The sequence below is a fragment of the Palaemon carinicauda genome, chromosome 44, assembly GCF_036898095.1.
Source record: "Palaemon carinicauda isolate YSFRI2023 chromosome 44, ASM3689809v2, whole genome shotgun sequence".
Classification (NCBI taxonomy): Eukaryota; Metazoa; Arthropoda; class Malacostraca; order Decapoda; family Palaemonidae; genus Palaemon; species Palaemon carinicauda.
In genome coordinates, this window is record NC_090768.1 from 44,338,032 (window position 1) to 44,356,771 (window position 18,740).

At 33.8% G+C, this 18,740-nt stretch overlaps 3 protein-coding genes across 10 annotated transcripts in view; 1 reads left to right on the forward strand and 2 right to left on the reverse strand.

The window, feature by feature from the left end:
• Nucleotides 1-18,740, forward strand: part of LOC137634304 (ninein-like protein) — a 116,633-nt gene that overhangs the window by 39,739 nt on the left and 58,154 nt on the right. For all 6 annotated transcript variants that reach the window (XM_068366655.1, XM_068366657.1, XM_068366658.1 and 3 more), the window contains 2 exons: nucleotides 1,939-2,073; nucleotides 2,536-2,645. In XM_068366655.1, coding sequence (XP_068222756.1) covers nucleotides 1,939-2,073; nucleotides 2,536-2,645 — 245 coding nt within the window. The remainder of the gene's footprint in view (nucleotides 1-1,938; nucleotides 2,074-2,535; nucleotides 2,646-18,740) is intronic.
• Nucleotides 3,383-7,782, reverse strand: 140up (RPII140-upstream gene protein). Its single transcript, XM_068366662.1, has 5 exons — nucleotides 7,400-7,782; nucleotides 4,602-4,751; nucleotides 4,292-4,413; nucleotides 3,960-4,099; nucleotides 3,383-3,738 (listed from the first exon to the last, which is right to left on the reverse strand). The coding sequence occupies exons 1-5, from the start codon at nucleotides 7,646-7,648 to the stop codon at nucleotides 3,512-3,514; spliced, it is 888 nt and encodes a 295-aa protein (XP_068222763.1). The 5' UTR covers nucleotides 7,649-7,782; the 3' UTR covers nucleotides 3,383-3,511.
• The window catches only part of LOC137634503 (XK-related protein 7-like), a 9,396-nt gene continuing 3,837 nt past the window's right edge, over nucleotides 13,182-18,740 (reverse strand). For 2 of the 3 annotated variants that reach the window (XM_068366939.1, XM_068366940.1), the window contains exons 2-10: nucleotides 17,959-18,096; nucleotides 17,140-17,243; nucleotides 16,780-16,902; nucleotides 16,380-16,503; nucleotides 15,956-16,133; nucleotides 15,437-15,633; nucleotides 15,116-15,256; nucleotides 14,803-15,003; nucleotides 13,182-14,406 (exon numbers count right to left, since the gene is read on the reverse strand). In XM_068366939.1, coding sequence (XP_068223040.1) covers nucleotides 14,251-14,406; nucleotides 14,803-15,003; nucleotides 15,116-15,256; nucleotides 15,437-15,633; nucleotides 15,956-16,133; nucleotides 16,380-16,503; nucleotides 16,780-16,902; nucleotides 17,140-17,243; nucleotides 17,959-18,096 — 1,362 coding nt within the window. In that variant the 3' untranslated portion in view covers nucleotides 13,182-14,250. The remainder of the gene's footprint in view (nucleotides 14,407-14,802; nucleotides 15,004-15,115; nucleotides 15,257-15,436; nucleotides 15,634-15,955; nucleotides 16,134-16,379; nucleotides 16,504-16,779; nucleotides 16,903-17,139; nucleotides 17,244-17,958; nucleotides 18,097-18,740) is intronic. The other variant, XM_068366941.1, reaches the window with a different exon arrangement.

The window sequence follows — 18,740 nt, forward strand, 5'->3', positions numbered from 1 at the left end:
TAGTCAAAATTTGATAAATTTTGTCCTATGGTAGACCTAATCAGAACCCACTGCTTTTAATTTCCAGAGAGAAAAGGTAACAAATAGTCTGGTTTCATATGAAATAGATATCTGGTTATTACAAATTTCATTTTGCTTACTGTATTAACCCTTTTACCCCCAAAGGACGTACTGGTACGTTTCACAAAACTCATCCCTTTACCCCCATGGACGTACTGGTACGTCCTTGCAAAAAAATGCTATAAAAATTATTTTTTTCATATTTTTGATAATTTATTTTGAGAAAATTCAGGCATTTTCCTAGAGAATGAGACCAACCTGACCTCTCTATGACAAAAATTAAGGCTGTTAGAGCAATTTAAAAAAATTATACTGCAAAATGTGCTGGGGAAAAAATAACCCCTTGGGGGTTAAGGGTTGGAAATTTCCAAAGAGCCTGGGGGTAAAAGGGTTAAATGATATATTTTATTACAGTATTTCTTTATCTTCGTTATTTTCAGTTGGATTTGTGTTTGCAAGTTGGTGACCTTCTTTAGTTTTAATCATAGTTTTTAAGTCTTCTGATGAACTGTAAGTCATATAAAGAATGATAAATGGTTAATTCTCAAAATTTGATATTAGTTTTAATAGAGGTTTTGTGTGTTGATTGACTGAAGTTGTATGAAATAATTAATATTCACAATTTTTTTATATAGAAGTAGAGGGATATATTTTGTCTACATAGTCATAGTGAATTTGTTTCTCTCTCGCTCTTGAAACATTTCAAGTTATGACTCATTTCATAGACAGTTTTATTTGGTAATTAACTTCCAGGAATGTTATTATTGTTTTATTTTAGCTTTGTGACATCTTAATGCTTCATGTCCTTCACTTATATTCAGTCATGTAATAATTATTGTAGGAAAAGATAATACCTACTGTATGTTACAAAACAATTGTTATTTTTATATGAGGATGTCATCTTGATCCGGTTACAAAATACTTCATAGTATATTTAATCCCATATCTTAAGTGGATTCTTTCAGATATGTAAGTAATTCAAGTTGTCATGAACTTCAGAATCATGCAAAAGTTGATTTTATTCATTAAGCATTGAAAATTTTGAAGCTTTTACAAATTTTTTGATTCAAGGTTTTAAAAATAAACAGTAGTAATTTGAGTTTCCTTTTAAAAAGAAATTAATAATCAACATCTCAAAAGAATATTTTCATGGCAACTTCCTCAGCAAGGAACATTTTATTTCAGGGAGAAGGGGATATTCCAGACCCATTATTCAATCTTGAGTTGTGGTTTTTATGTGACATCGTGGCACAGGTATACTACCAAGCTGTTATGAAAAGAAATTATTGTTTTCTTGGCAGTATAGCTAGCCACATTTGGGTTTATTATTATGCATACGGTAGGCTAGACGTGTCAGTGGCTTTCTCGCTGTTCTTAAACTGTTAGGTTCTTGGAGTATTAAACACTGAACACTTTAAGATTGATAAGTTGGTCATTTTAATACGCCTGAAATACAGTACTGTACTCAATTTTCAATATTTTTATTAAGCATAAGTTAGACTAGATGTGAATATCTATATCTTTCTTGGTGTTTTTAATTTGTTAGGTTATTACAGTATTAAACACTTCACTTTTATGGAAGATTGATAATTTAGTCATTTTAGTTTATCTGAAGTACAGCACTGTGTTTAATAATCATTATTTTTTTGCAATGTATCTGCTTGTAGTAGTAAATAGTAAATAGGTTTTATTACTTTTCTCATCCGGAATATTTTTAGTTTTATCCCAATCTTTATTTGAGAGTAATTTACTTGTTCAAAATTTTATTCCTTTCATAACTTACACACGTTCTTGCAGTTATTTTTGTAGTTAATCCCCATTTTACCTTATTGTATTTTATGTATATTTTTTTAATGTACACTATTAAATATGCTGCAGGTTTTAGAACAGCTGTTCAGTCGCTTGGATGTTGATGGGGACGGTAGAATCAGTTTTGAAGAATTCCTTCATATGTTCCAAAATGGGGGACCAAGTGGGAACACTTCCCTTGTACTGGATGAATCTCAACACCAGGTGAGTTTCAAGTCAATATTTTTCCTTCCCTAACCAAGAAAATCATAGATATGTTTTACATAGAGGTTGGGTTACCACAAAATTATTGCCTAACAGTTAATACTAATAAAAAGGCTAAAATGGCCATCTCTTTTAAAATCAATTCATAATATAGAGCCCATCTCTACTACGTCTTCTATGCAATGTTCACGTAACCATTTCCTGAATGTTCTTGACTCTTTCCTCCTTGCCAGTTACCATAAGCTTTTCATACATATGTTGAAAAGTCCTTTCTTTCCTATCCATTCCTCTCCTCCATCTTTTAGATTTTTAAGAAATATTTGAGCAAACTGTTGACGCCTGTTTAGGTTAATAGATAAATCTGAATTAAATTGAAAATTAAAATGACCCTCCCTGAATTTTATTTCATCTCACTTTTAGAGAGAGATTGTCTAAAACAGATATGAATATATTCTCTCTTAGGAAGTTCCTGGGACACCTCTCAGTCGTATGAGTTCCGTCAGCGATGATAGGCGTGGTGGCGCGGGCACAGAATCTGGCGTATTCTCTTCTGTTGATCCTGACAACACTGGGTGAGTACGGACGTTCGTTATTTCTAAAAAAAAAAAATACATAACCTTGGTATTACAACTTAACCCTTTTACCCCCAGGCTATTTGGAAATTTCCAACCCTTAACCCCCAGGGGGTTATTTTTTCCCCAGCACATTTTGCAGTATATTTTTTTCAAATTGCTCTAACAGCCTTAATTTTTGTCATAGAGAGGTCAGGTTGGTCTCATTCTCTTGGAAAATGCCTGAATTTTCTCAAAAAATTATAAAAAATATGAAGAAAAATTTTTTTTATAGTATTTTTTTGCAAGGACGTACCGGTACGTCCATGGGGGTAAAGGGATGGCTTTTGTGAAATGTACCAGTACGTCCTTTGGGGGTAAAAGGGTTAATGAAATTACTGCTAACTCATTACAAAACTCAATTTGGTTATGTATTTTTTTTAAATACAAAAGTGCATGTAATATTTGTAATTGCATGTTGATATGTTATAAAGACAGGTAAGTAGATGAAGCAAACGGAATGTTCAGTATTATATCATACAATCAATTTTGAAATAAGAATAAGATTGAAAAATGGTTCATCCATGGAATTTAATTTTCATCAGTTTGCACTAATGCCAAAGTTAATGGTTCATCTGTACAGTACTGAGCAATTCTTTACCATTTTTAATTTCTTATTCATCCTCTTGTATTGCTCCTCTCTTCTCTCGTGCAATTTCACTTCAAATGTCTTGTAATAGTGGTGATAAAAATAGCAATGATTTTTTTAATAGCATTTATTAGAAAATTATATACCGTGTACTGTACAATATCTGTGTAACAATGACGAAAAACTTACTTTCAAGTGGCTTGAATAACATACTGTACACTCGTTTAACTACGGGTATTTATTCTGATTTTGAAGCTGGTGGTGGTTCTGGGGAACTGGAACTGCCCTTTTTTATAGCCTCGTCAAGAGATTGGAGTAATTCGTTTTTAAGGAGAACTTGGTCATGGCCTGTAAGCATAGGATCTTTTTCCTTTTCTCTTATCGCGCGGAGCCTTTCAACCTTAGACTGTTGATATTCCTCTTTCCATTTATATTGCCAGTAACGTATTTCCTCCATCGATGTGCCTGGAAAAGAACGCCAAGAAAGTTACTCTCACTCTTGAAAACCAGAATCATTATATTGACTGTAGATTTTACACTAAGCAACATTATTTTCATGGTCATTTTATAGAAACTTAGTTTAAATAAAAGCTCTTATTAGGTAAATGGGACATTGGTATTTTATCTAGTATTGCTGGGTTAAATTGATAAAGTATTTATACCTGTATTAAGGGTGGGAATCTTACCAGTTAAGTACATGATTGCGAGTGAAAGGCTTCCAGCCACTGCCCCCAAGATGCCTCCAACTGCTCCCCCAGCTATCGTTGCTTTTGGCCCAGATTTAAATTTGTACATCGATCCAGAAACTGCTCCACCGGCAATATACCTGAGATGAATGAATTTTATTAACAACAATTATTACAATTACTTTTTTTAGTACAGACGTGAGAGGGAGTTCAAGAGGGGACAAAGAAAATTACAAATTTGTTTGCCTATTCTTGATATTAATTTTCTGCGTTACTTTCACTGCCAAAACACTCGCATGAATAACTCAACCAAGCCGTAGGATTATACTTACTCGAGTAGAGAAGATTTGCCTCTGTAAACAGAAATCGTAGTTGTAACGAATATCATTGATCCTGTGAAAAGACTCAGCCTCCAGCCCCACTTCCATGCTCCACGGAAAAATCCCACAAAGACCTGCAGGAATTTTTATTCTATTTTTAGTAAATATAAAATATGTTCTTTATCACCAAGGCTTAATCTAATCTTTTAAGATTATATTAAAAGAAGTTCAGTTTGAAAATACTTTCCGTTCTAGTATTTTATAGCCACGATATCTTCATTGATGTATGCGAGACAGTGTAAGCAAATTTCCATGGCATTACCTTATCTTGCAATCTCTTCTTCGCATCAACGTGACCGTAGAATGTTGTTGCTTGATTGGTCTCGATAAATCTAAGATAGCTTTCTCGGGAATAAATGGAACCCCCAATCATTGTTCCAAAAAACAGTCCCATTGTCACTCCCTGAATAACCTGTAATAGTAAAAAAATTTTGCATTAACTAGTATTATTACTATCCAAGCTACAACCCTAATTGGAAAAGCAAGATGCTATAAGCCCAGGGGCTCCAATAGGGAAAAATAGCCCAGTGAGGAAAGGAAATAAGGAAATAAATAACTGAAGAGAATAAATTAACGATAAATCATTCTAAAAAAAGTAATGTCAAAAGAGATATGTCCTTTTTACACAAAAGTGAATGTCAATGTTGATATTCAGCACTGTAATTACAGTATCCGTATGTAAAGTTTTCTGAAAAGGGCACTTTTAATGATAATGTCATTATTTTGTAATGATATAACTAATTCAAAGTAATCTGTTTTTTCACTTAAAATTAAACCTTGTTTTGTAATGCTTGAAACAAAACCAAAGCTCTTTTTTGGGCTAGCTGCCACCATTTGGTTCATATATGCTATGTTTAAGAGTAGTTTAAAGATGCACTACAAAGTTAACCTAATGGGAAAATAAAATATTGGGATTTGTAACAGCTAAGCCCATTTCTGTTAAAGGTCACAATTAAATAAAGAATGGAAATTTCAAATAATGAGAGTGACAGTGTATGGAATACGCTTTTGATATACAGAAGGTCCTCAACTTAAACACCCCCCCCCCACCCTGTTAGGTAAGTAGGAAAGGACACGTCTTGTAGGTTAGGTGGGGAAGTTTAAGTTAGGGTCAAAGACCGCCGGGGTAGTTGTAGGGGCTGTCTGCACTCCCGGGTCGTGAGAGGGAGAGGAGGCGACAGCAGAGTCTGTTGGGACTCCGGAGATGGAAGTCTTTACGGACTTCAAAGACTTCGGTGGTTTAGAAGTCTTACGAGTCTTCTTGTGTAGAGATTTTGCAGAAAAAATGCCTTGCGTAGAACTAGAAAACAAGAAAATTCCCATTATCTATGCGCGTGGGAGGAACTGGACGCTGATATACAAAGGCTCCAAATGTAGTAAATTGACAGTATTACTGTATAGTTTTTATTTATATTTAGATATTTAAGTGAGACTTGTGATGGGAAACATGCAGACGTACACTAAAGTTCCTCTTAAATCCTAGAATCTAAAGAAATATGAATAATTTATCATCTAAGTCTATTAAATGCAATATACACTCGGGTGTATCTAGCAAAATACTGCAGGCTACCAAAATCCCTAATTCTTTACAAGAGTTTTAAAGTACTTTACAATAGTATCACTAAAGAAATCAATAGATAGTGTTAGTATACAAATGTACTGTATGTGTATGCTTAATGAATATTGTATATAAGGGATAGTGTAAAAACACATTTCACAATAGCATATTGCCGTCATCATACCCTCTGTTTTCACACGAGTTTAGCCGCCCTTCTTTCAAACGTGTGTAACTACAAGTGAATGCATTTGAGTGAAATGTAAATACACAAGGAATTACAGTACACTAAGCAGATTTGAATTATTTAAAAGTCCAGTTGCAATTTGCCTAAGAATTTGGGTAAAATATGATAAACAAGGGTTCTTAGTGGAGTGGCATGGGGAAACTCAGAAATTATAAAAGAAATAGTCAATGCAGGATAAAGCAAATAGTGTAAATATAAGAATAAAGCCAGTTTTAGGCTGTAGAAATTATAAATAAATAAAGGCAATATGGAAAAAAAAAGTAAAATTATAGTTACGAACCGAACAACATTTTGAACGGAAAATTTCATTTCCTGTAGTAAGTAATGTTCTTTCACTGAATTTGACCTTTATTCTGAGCTGCATATGCGAACCCCATTGATTATTATTTCTTATATAATTAAGTTTATATTTGCAGTGAAAATGTCATTTTTGACAAAAACGGGACATTTTTCTAAAGGAAATGCCTTATTTTTGGTAGAAAAGCTTTTTCTGTCAGTAACTTTAAAAAAAAATGGTTATTACACCTACCATTAGCTAATAAAAATATAATAGTAATGTAGTAATTACAGAAGTAACCTTAGTCCTAACCTATCAGGTTACTTAGTACCTGGCAGCATCTGAAAATTTTTCCAGTAATATGAAAAGATAGAACCTAACCTACCATAGGGTGGATAGTAGAGGCTTAGGTATGCTTAGAATCTAACCTAACATAGGATGGATGGTAGAGGCTTAGGTATGCTTATATTAAGATAAGGAGCCTTTGTATATCAGCGGCCAGTTCCTTAGATTGATTAACAATGGACATTAACTAACCTAAACTTTTCCTCCTAACCTAACCTAACGCCCCCCTTACAGTGCCGTATTTTAAGTTAAACATAATACATACATGTGGCCGCTATCGTACATACACCCCCAGGTTACTTCGTACCTGGCAGCATCTTAATTTTTTTTTCCTGTAATAATAAAAGATAGAACCTAACCTAACATAGGATGGTTGTTCTACCTGTGGCAACAAATCCTAGTAGAGGCTTAGGTAGGCTCATATGAAGATAATTAGTTATCCTTACAGTTTAGGTTAAAGGGATCGTCGTTTTTTTCGCAATTCAATAACAGTTTAAGCTATTGAAAAAAAATAAATTCTGTTAACTTGGCCAAACTTAGGCTAGCCTCTGTAGCCTACTTTAGTAAATTAGAGCTAACAAATACTGTATTAATCTTTGCCAAAAAGTAGTTTGATATGCAGTACACTATCCTTACCATTTGTAATTCAGGGCTAATATCCCCATACTCGTCTTTCTTAAACATAATCCTAAGTCTGTCCATGCCGGTCTCCTCCTCCTTATTTAACTCGGCCTTGCGTACAGTTTCTATGTTCTTATCGATCGAATCGCTGTTTTCCAGTAATCTATACACATTGAATCCCATTAGGAAACTTCCAGCTGCATGTTTCTTTCTGTGTTGTTTAATAAAAGTCGAATATAACTTGCTGTAGTGGTGGTTCGCCATTGTTTTGGTTTGTCTTCTTCTTCTTGTTGATAATTGTGACACTTGACCGTAGCAGACGACGCTCCAGGATCAGCTGTTGGGCGGAGGGGTTCGCCTTTAAATCGGCACCTTTTTAGTTATTTTCTTTTATCTAGTTCTTTGCTTTTATTTTCCCATTCGCCCATTCGGTATTATTTTCTATTTATATTCTTTTAACTTTAAATTCGCCATTGTTTTGGTTGAACTTCTTCTTGTTGATAATTGTGACACTTTACCGTAGCAGACGACGCTCCAGGATCAGCTGTTGGGCGTTATGACAATACATTTGCTTCAGTGGTATTTTTTAGAGCAAGAACTAATACGTTAAAACTAAATATTATAAATAGACACAATGGAGGGAATGTAAAATGTAATTTTTGTGAAAATGAGGAGGAAGATTTGATACATTTTTTGTTATTTTGCCAGGAATATAGAAAAGAAAGGAATAAAGTAATTGAGCTACAGCAACCATACGAGGAAGACCCAAAGAAAATAGTAGGATTATTTTTATTTAGTGAAACAAATATAGAAAAGAAAAAAGAAGTATTGAACATAATGTGGAAGAAAAGACAAAACAGTACAAGAAGATAAGCCTTTAAATCGGCACCTTTTTTAGTTATTTTCTTTTATCTAGTTCTTTGCTTTTATTTTCCCATTCGGTATTATTTTCTATTTATATTCTTTCAACTTTAAATATTACATTTCCTATTGATATCCTTCTTTTTCTCTTGATTTATTTGCTGAAATTCCTTTATTTATTTCGCTCGTTGTCGAGTTATGTAAAGACACACCCGTCACAGGGAGGCGAGCTTCAGCTCTTATTATTAGTTATTATTGTGTTCACTATTTGTACTGTCATTGCAGTAATCTATGTCGTTGGCTTGAAAAACATTTATTTATTCATTTTTTAACCTTATAAACGCTATTCATGTTTTAAATTCGTATTGAAAATGGTTTCTCAATAAGTGTATGTGACTGGAATGGAGAACCTGGTGGGTACCGGTCACTTAATACATTAAGTTTTGGAATTTGCAATATAAAGTTAATAACAATTTATGACAATTTCCATTGCTGACATAATGGCAACTATTCGTGAATCTACTACTAGGAGTTTCTCAATTTGGTACTATTTTAATGAGACACGAATATAATTTCTAGTATTCATATTAAAATATCAAATCTAACTTTTGCATGTCATAAGCCTCGAAATTTCACACCTTTGTAAAACTATAAGTTAAACAGTAGTAAGTTGATTAGATTAATATTTTGAAATCCGTGTGTGCCAACATTATTAGTCAGAACCTCAAAACTAAAACTGTTATCATAAACATTTTTACCTCCGCCAATAAAGTTGGAAGGTTATGACGTTTTCGCTCTCTCTCTCTCTCTCTCTCTCTCTCTCTCTCTCTCTCTCTCTCTCTCTCTCTCTCTCTCTCTCTCTCTCTCTCTCTCTCTCTGTGTGTTTGTGTGTTCTGTATGTGTGTGTGTGTGTGTTTAACTTATGTTAAAAGCTGGAAATTATTAAATTTTTGAAGGTCAAGGTCACGGTCAAGCAAAATGTCCAATTCACGTTTTCAGCCACAAGTTTGGACATCGTTGTCACAGAGACTTCAAACTTGGTTCATATATGAGTGGATGAAAATCCACGCCAATTAATACATGTTAAGGTCAAAGATCAAGGCCAAGAAATAAGCTGTCACAGTGGAGGTCTGCACTTTACTGAGTGGCCCTCTAGTTTTTTCTTTACATTTATTATTTTGTTTCCGAACTTAATACTAAGTAATGAAAACAATTTTTCATGTGTCCAATAAAAGCTGATAACTTAATTTAGAGTACCAATTTAGAGTACCAATTTAGATAAATTGGTGATAGTGGTTTAAAGGGTTTTAAAGGCTGCTCATGAATGGCAGAGGCAAGGAACAGTGATATTGCCCTGGAGACTGACCATATATACCTTTGGCCAGTGCCCAAGCTCCCTCTCCACAAAAGCTAGGACCAAGGAGGGCCAGCCAATGGCTGCTGATAACTCAGCATATAGGCCTATAGGCTCTCCCATATCCTTAGCTCACATGGATGGTGAGGTTGCAGCAAGTTACAACACTAGTTGGAAAGGCCAGATGCTATAAGCTTAAGGGCTCCAACAGGGTAAAATGGCCCAGTGAGGAAAGGAAATAAGGAAATAAACGATATGAAAAGTAATGCACAATTAGAATAAACGATTTTAAAAACAGTAGCAACATTAAAACAGATATTTCATATATAAGCTATAAAAAGACTTATGTTAGCCTATTCAACAAAAAACTTGCTGCAAGTTTGAACTTTTGAAGTTCTACCAATTAAATATTTATTCCTAATATGCAATGTAACATACAAGCAATTCCTTTTTAAAGCTTCAAGAAATTTTAATTTCATACACATCAACTCGTCACACTTATAAAGGAGGAATGATTCAAAAGCTCTTTCAAACTTTCAAATACAGTACTTCAACTTTGATCCGCAATATTTTTATCTTTTTTCACCTTCCATGTTTTACCTTCGTCCTGTCTCATTTCTTTAGTAATTTTTTATATATGTTTTTTTCAATCTTCTTGATACTTGAAGGTATCAGCTCTGTCCTGGTTTCCACTTACCCTTGAAATCTTGTTCTTGATTACATTAATTCAGGCTTTCTCCTTCTTCAAATATTAAAATCTACGTAGGTTTTTGTAATTTCTCTTTACTGTCCCCACTCAATACTATACAATTAAATGTCTGTATTTATGCACTCTATTCACTTACTCTTTTTCTCATCCCAAAATGCATGCCACTGAGATTGATTAATGGGGTTATGTCAAAATCAGAGAGGGAATACCTTAACGTGGTGAAAGGGTTTGCGTATCGCCATGGACAGCAAAGCTGTACTAGTCAGGGCCACCTGTACTACTTTGTGGTGCTATGAGTGATCAGACTAATGTCTCCCATCACCAATTCACAATGGCCAGTGTAGTACAGGGGTAATAAAATGGTCAAACATCAGAACACGAATAAGTACATGTCTGAGGCTTTTGTCCTGCAGGGGACTAGAGACAGCTTTTTTTTTTTTTTTTTTTTTTTTTTTTTTTTTTGAAAAAACATGAGAACATTGAGCAGCATTTTGTTTCAATGTCAACAATCTTATTTTGAGGGAACAGAGTAGTTTAAGAATTACTCTTCAAAAACTAGTATTCTGTATAGTAGTGTCATCCAGGCTTTCTTGTTATGGCAATAGTAAACACGAGTCTTTAAATACTGTAGAGATCTTGAGGGGTGTGGGTTACTGTAGAGTACAATATGCTTCAGTTTGAACACTGCAATGTTTCCCTACTAGATTACCGTTCATAATCTTTGAACGTCGTTAGTCTTACCATTTCTTTGGCCTCTTGAATATAGGTGCATTGTAGCAAACTTCAAAATTTGATATTTGTTTTGAGAAAATAGTTTTTTTCAACAATTATCTTATAAAGCTATTTATTTTTAAAAGGTTTGACAGCTTCAGTATCAATGAAACGTGATGACTTGTGACTTGCTGTAAATCAGTTCATGTGCAAATGTATATTTCTTGGCATAGCTTTCCATTTTTTGTCTTATCCAGGTTACAAGCAATCAAGTTTTTATAGTCTATATATGAAAAATTTACTTAATTGTTGGTACTGGTCATAAAACATTTAATTTTAATTTTTAATTACTTCTCTTGTTTATTTATTTCTTTTATTTCCTTTCCATACTGGGCTATTTTCCCTGGTGGAGCCCTTCGTCTTATAGCATCTTGCTTTTCCAACAAGGGTTGTACTGTAGCTGAGCAATTAATAATGATAATAATAATAAAAGTCATTGATTCCAATGGTTTTATTACATTAGGTTTGCTTTTTATCCGATAAGATGATCAAGATTATTGATAGCTAGACTAATATCACATGTAATAACCATAGCTTGTTATTTGCCTTCATACCGAGGCAATGTCTGGTTTATCTCAGGAGAAAATGCCTTCCTCTTTTCTGATTACCATAAGTTGAGACATGTTGGGACGTTAGCAAGCCTGATGAGACAGAACCATAAAGAATTGATTTAAACTATCTTTTGGGTACACTTATTTACCCAGTGACAGCAAGACTCAGATTAGGATAGAGTTGATTCTAAAGGTTGCTGTCTTTCCTTAGAATCCGTTGAGTATCGTACCGCACAATGCAAGTTTGGAAATAGTTATAAATTTAGAGTTCATATGCATGCTTTTTACTATCATGCCGTCGTAACAGTGTAATTCGGATGATCATAAACAAGGGAGAATCCATGTGAATATTAGTACTGTATACATAAAAAGGTATTGCTTATAAGTAAAGAATTATTTAAAACCAGATAGGCAAGAGATCTTCTTAAATATTATATTGTCTCAATGATGTTATTCCTCATTGACTACTGACTTGGATGTAGCATCACAAATTTCAAGGGTCATTGAAAAATTAATACCATACACAATTAAATATTTGTTTATTGATATAAAAATAGATATAAAATTGTAGAAACTTCTATTTTGCAATAATGCAATACAGTAAAAAGAATGAATCATATACACCTTTGACTAATCATTTATTTTGTAGAAAAACTTTGCTTAGTAAGTATTAAACCTGTATTTAGAATTTATTTTATTCGGGTTTCATGTAAGAAAATTATACAGTACTCTTATCCTGTAGTTTATTTGACAGAAAAGTTTCAAAGATTGTTGAAATCATTTTGAAAATCACGATCCTAAGCATTTCGTGTATATAACTTGAGTAGGATAAATTATAACAGTAAATTCAAAGTACTTGCTAGTCAGGGCAAATATTCACTTATATAAATACCGCTAAAGCAATCGGAACTGAGCGTTATAAAGATGTGTGTATTTAATGATGGGTACTGCAGATGGAGAGGGTTCTACCTAAAGGGAGATTGAATATCTCGATGCATTTATCGTTCTCAGTAGATGTTGGTTTGGCTCGTTAATAGGTTTTGGTGTTATCATCTTTCATTGGAAAATAAGTGTAATAACAACCTTATGAAGTAACAAAATTAAATACATAATGTGAATAGTAGTGTTCGATTGAAATCTTCATTTCATCTTTATCGTAGAATTATTTTGGGATAACCATAACACTGGATAGTCTTTCAGACTAATCCCCTTGATATTCTTGAAGTTTTTATAAACGTTTTATGAAAGTTATGTTGTGCACTTACATCCCGAATGAGGCCGTAGCTCTTACGACTTAATACTAGTTGCTATGTACAGTAATTTCTTAATATTTTAGCTAGTGTAAAATAGTGTACAACTTAAAACTATCTGAAACAACTTTAAAATAAAATATCCTGTATTATAAAATGGAAATATACAACTTTACACTTTAAATATTTACATCCAAACATAAAAACAAGCAGTTATTTAAACACAAGAAAGAGAGAGGTATTTACAGTATCATAAAGTTACAGTTATGTACAGGTTTACAGTAATTGCTTATGAATGATGCATACTTCCTATTTAATAGAAAAAAAATGCAGTATCCTCTCTTTAGAGGGCTATCTCCACAAGCTGTAACATCAGAGATGAAAAGAATATAGCTGGTAAACATGACTAGAAATTTTTTATTAGTTTAAACCCAAAGATACTTTGATGTTTGCTTTTACAAGATGTTTCAGTAAAATTGCTGTCGCTAAGATATTCACGCTATCGTAAAGCCCATCCTGGTTTTCCTGGAACGGTTTCCACAGTGAAATTGCTGTTGCTAAGATATTCACGCTATCGTAAAGCCTATCCTGGTTTTCCTGGAACAGTTTCCACAGTTCCACATTTCACTTTATGGTACCGCTTAATTCAAATTTCTGTATATTGTGTAAGTTTCTGGTCCTTTGACCTTTATACTCTATTGCATTGTATTTTCAACGTGTCTGAAAACCATTAGTGATGTACAGTAAATGCTTTTAAAATGTATACAGTTCTATACTTCTTAAAAACTTGGTTCAATATTGGAAAACCAACTTAGAGATTTTAGTAATAATAGTCCTTCAACTTATAATTCAGTTTCTAGCCTTAACTGAACAGCAATTGGTATATTTCTTTAAAAAGTTATTTATCTGTAAAATATATCATGGCTGTAAAGATAGCAAGTGGAAAGATCCCAAAATAATGAAGCTAATAAATTCTTCTTTGTCTGCATCCCTTCCCACTTCTATGTGGGGTCGATGTTTCTGGCCAGCGTTCTCCAATAGATAAAGTGTTTTTATAAGTTTAGGTCTTAATTTAGGGGTTACAGTGTGCATTATTTTGAAAAAGTATATTACTTTACCCATTGGGCATTCTCATCAAATAGCTGTAGATGTAAACTAATCATTAATGCTGCTAGAAGCTGTATATGTGAACTAATCAAGGCCACTAGATTTAAAAAAAAAATAAGACATTTGGTTTTCAAAACAATGTTACACTCAATACAGTCACAGGTACCTCAAGGACTTTGTATCAATCATGTAGGGTCCAGGAAGTAGTAAACCTGCAGTACAGTATTCCACATTCAGTTTTTTTAGTCGTTGCTCTCCTAGAATCAGCTACGCCAAGATGCTTGATTTCTGGATCTTCCGATTTGATCTTTGTCTGGGTGAAGGAAAGCGTAGTAACCTATTACCGAGCATATGCCGAGAACCCATAATGCCTCGATACTAAATATCATGACTATTTGGAACCACTCATTGTACATGACCTGTGATAGAAGAAATATGCGTTGTTGAATTGGAATAAGAATGCCAGTCACTTTCATGTATGATATGTTTAGTCAATACAAGGGACTTGGAGATGAAAGGAAGAAAAGCACTAGGATGTTGCAAAAGGGGTTTATCGTATGCCAGTTAATCTGTATTTTTGTGATGACAAAGCACAGAGCATCATGGCGAAGAATAGCAAACGGTCTGGGCATGGAGTACCGTACAGCATATTCGTTTTTTTTTTACTTTGTATTTAAAAGATTCCTCTAAACAAGATATCAGATTCAGGCCTATTTCTTTCCGTACACTTTCATTTTTTTTTTTACTATATTTTATGCAGTACTGAAAATATTCTTATATTTGATAAGTGAAAAGTATTGACAAAATGTACATACCTGCATAATGATATACCATACGGTAATCATCGCCGAGTTTTCTATAAGAGTTAATGTATAGAAGAACACCATCCGTCTTCGGGAAGGTGTGTCCTTCAGGTTGATATAGCAGAAAATGTGTACTGCACCGATGACAAGATTATAAGGGAGTTCCAGCATTGGTCTGCGATCACCTTGTTCACCAACACAGAAATTAGTGCCCTGTGAAACGGAAAAGATTTCATGCGAGTTAGATGAGATTTCTTATGGGGTAAAATAGTCGGTGATTGTTACTGCAGTAGACTATAATTTACATGACAAGTTTATCACATACCTGAGCATGTATCCAAGCTGTCATGAGCAGCCAGTGAACAAATAAAGCACCAGCAGTGATGAGGGGGAAAGACACAATGACCTCTCCTTCATTATTTCTCTTCGGTAGAGAAAATATTGCAGTGCTGTCATCATCCTTTTGCTGTTGGATTATATTTTCAATACTGTATTTTAGTTTTTAAAAAAATATTAAATACAAGCAATATGCAGTACATTATTATGATGTTTCATCTTCATTATCATAATCATCATCCAGATATATTTTTGAATGCCACTTTTATAAAAGAACAAATTGGATGGGACTCTTTTTAACTTCACTCACGTATGTTGAAGCAAAAGTTGCAATAGCAATAACACGGGATGCAATCATGGCAGCTCGCCAGAGAAGACAGACAACAGTTGCTCCACAGGAAAGTTTTTCCTTGGGTATGGATCTCCTAAGCTCATCTTGGTATGATACCAGCGACCATGATATAGCTGTCACACCCAAAAAGATCTTCCACACCTGTACGGCGATAGCTAAAACGAGAAATTATATCATTGGAAATTTTTGTTTACTGCGTACAAATGCTCTTTAATTTTTAATCATGAGAAAATTGAGCTGTCTTTGGTTAAGATACTGACTGTGATCCATCATGATGTGCCCTGCATTGTTACTAAGTATGAAAAATGATTGTAACTTTGACATAGGGTACTCAATTCTCAGATAATTTCTAGTTATCAAATAAGGTGTCCTTTAGATTTACGTACTGCTTAACATCTTCAGGAAAACAGGAAAAATTTACATGTGCAGGACTAAAGCATGAATGAAGAATATATACAAACAACAGATGGGACTAACTTAGAGAATCCATATTGCCAGAAGATCCAGTGACAATCTCAGGACTCCTGAATAGAAGGTATATCTGGAAGATGAGCTGTGGTGCATCTTGAAGGAAGCTGTGCATCATGTCAAGCATAGAGGTGTCTCGAGAGATGACCTGTGCAATTAGATTGTACCCACGTGCGGGCTTATTATTCTACAGGCCAAATACCAGGTTATCACCCTGCCATTGGACTGCTCTTTGCATTTATCGTAATATTAGTCTTTAAATTACTGTTTTATCTAAAATCTAACCTTTTTTAGAACATGGAATACAATTATTTTTTGCATTTAAAGAATCATATTGAACGTTTCATTGAATTTTTAGCTTCTTAAAAGAAATCTTGCCAAAGAAAACCACTATTAATACAATCTATACTTTGAATGAACGTTCATATGTTACCATTTGCAATACGGCATGTACTTCTCCTTTTGGTGTCCTCCTGAGTATGGCTCCGCTTTCTCCCATCTCCACTTCCTTGACTTCCTGTTGCATCTTTATCCCGTATCGCATGATATCTATATACCTGTGGCAATGAATTGATATAACAGAAGTTTATTGGGTTTTATTTACAGAGTTTGGGTAAAATAAGAAGTTTTAAGTGTAAAATCTGTGCATTTAAATGCAGGATTATTTATTTGTTGTAGTTATAATGATTCTTCCATTATATTGTTTATTTTTATTAATTATAATATACAGTACTGTATTGTTATCGTTGTCGTTTTTAGTCGTCGTTTTTGTCTTTGTCTTCGTCGGTATATCGTATATAATGTGTGGATTATAAAAGAATCTATTTCTTTACCTGATAAGTGGTCCCAAAAGTAATATGTGGATAAGTACCCTCATGACGACTTGTGATTTGCTCATTTTGTGAAGTACGCAGTAATGCCCGAGACATACCTTGTTTTGCCAGTACCAAAGCAAGCTGTTTGGAATAAGAGATCATATTAGCTTGAGTAGAATAAACAATATACAGTGTGAGTTGTATAAACTTTGATATTTTTTCTTGTAGGAGCAGTAATGCTAATCATGCTTTTTTAAGAATTCTGCTTTTATGGAAATTCTTTGTAGTTTTTTTTTTTAAGTTATATTTATCTCAATCTAACTACAGTATTGTATTTTATTTAAAGAAGAGCCTTGTGAATTTTGGGAAATAGCTCACCTGAAAATGTTGAGAATAACCATAGGAATGATGATGATACATATAGTGATGATGAACCACGTCATTGCTGTAGCTTTGATTGTTTCGTCAGTTGCCTTTTCAGCCTAAGTGAATATAGGTAGTCCCATTTTATTATTTTCATTGTCAAAATTTGTGTGTTCAAAGTCATATGGGCCAAAAAAAAGGACATAGTTTTACATGAAAAATTTATGACAACCATTACAATTTTTGATACAAGTTTTATAAATGCAGGTCCCCAACTTACGCAAACATTCGGAGATACAAAACACAAATCCAACCGTAAATAACAAAGATAAGATAAATGAATACAGTAATCAAACAATATATCATTTAATACCATTACCAAAATGAAATTTATAGTAACCTGATATTTATTTCATATGAAACCCAGATATTTGTTAACTTTTGTAGCTGAAAATCATAGGCATGGCATTTAGGTTAGGATTACCCTAGGCCAAATATTTGCAAATAATTCAACTTGCAAACAGCTTCTTGTATTAAGTTTGTAATATGAGAACCTTCTGTAGGTAATGAAGCAAAATTCATGTAAATCTATCTCGTATGCTAAAAGAGACTTAATATACAGTATATTGAAAGTGCAGATTAAAAAACGGATTTTGAGCAAAGCGAAAAACTTACTTTTGGGGGAGATAGCCATGTTATCCTGACGGAAGGTTCCTTTAGGTAGCCTTTATCCCTTAGAAAGGCTACCTAAAGGAACCTTCCATCAGGGCGACATGGCCGAGCCCCCCCCAAAAAAAACAGATTATATCAAAGTGATATGGCTTTTTGCCTTACCTGTCTGTAGAGGACAAAAGCCAGCATGCCATCAGAAACTATATCCGCTATGAAGAGCACAATGTTGATGATTACACCTACGGCCCCCATGAAGCCAAAGGTTGCCCCTACATGTGGAGGGGGTTGTTGCAATGACATCTATGATGGTTGAAATGTAGAATAATTTAGATTTTCTGTTAAGCTTAAAATTCTTTTTTTTTTTTTTTTTTTTTGGTTAGTTTAGAGATTAGCAATTTTTAGTTGTGTATAAAGTGGGAACTATTTAGGTATGCATCAGGTCTAAAAATCAAGAGTCCTATATGAGAAATGTTTTTACTTTGGGTATTAGTTTATGGATTCTTTTTTCCCCCATTAAGTCATTCCCCTAAGGGGGTTTCTCCAAATAAAAGCTCTACAAATCACTGCCTCCTTTATTTTTTAACTGTTGAATTGTGGATGAAACTAAGGTGCAGTAAAACTTGCTTCATACATCTATACAAATGGCTCATTAGCAGCACATTTAATCCCATAATACGCACACTAGTTAACACTTTTAAACTGTTTTACCAGTTGTCACTAGTACAAGTCACTCCAGTTTGCATTCACAACTCATTTATTTACCTCACAACCTTGCCCTACCTTCCTTTCCCTGACCTCTTTTATCACTGCTTTCATAACAATGTTAAACAGACTTAGAGACATAACACACCCTTAACTTAGACTCGCTTTCCTAGCAAACCAGCTTCTCTCCTGCCTATGTATTTTCTAACACTTGTTGCTCCATCATAAGTTAAAATTGTTCT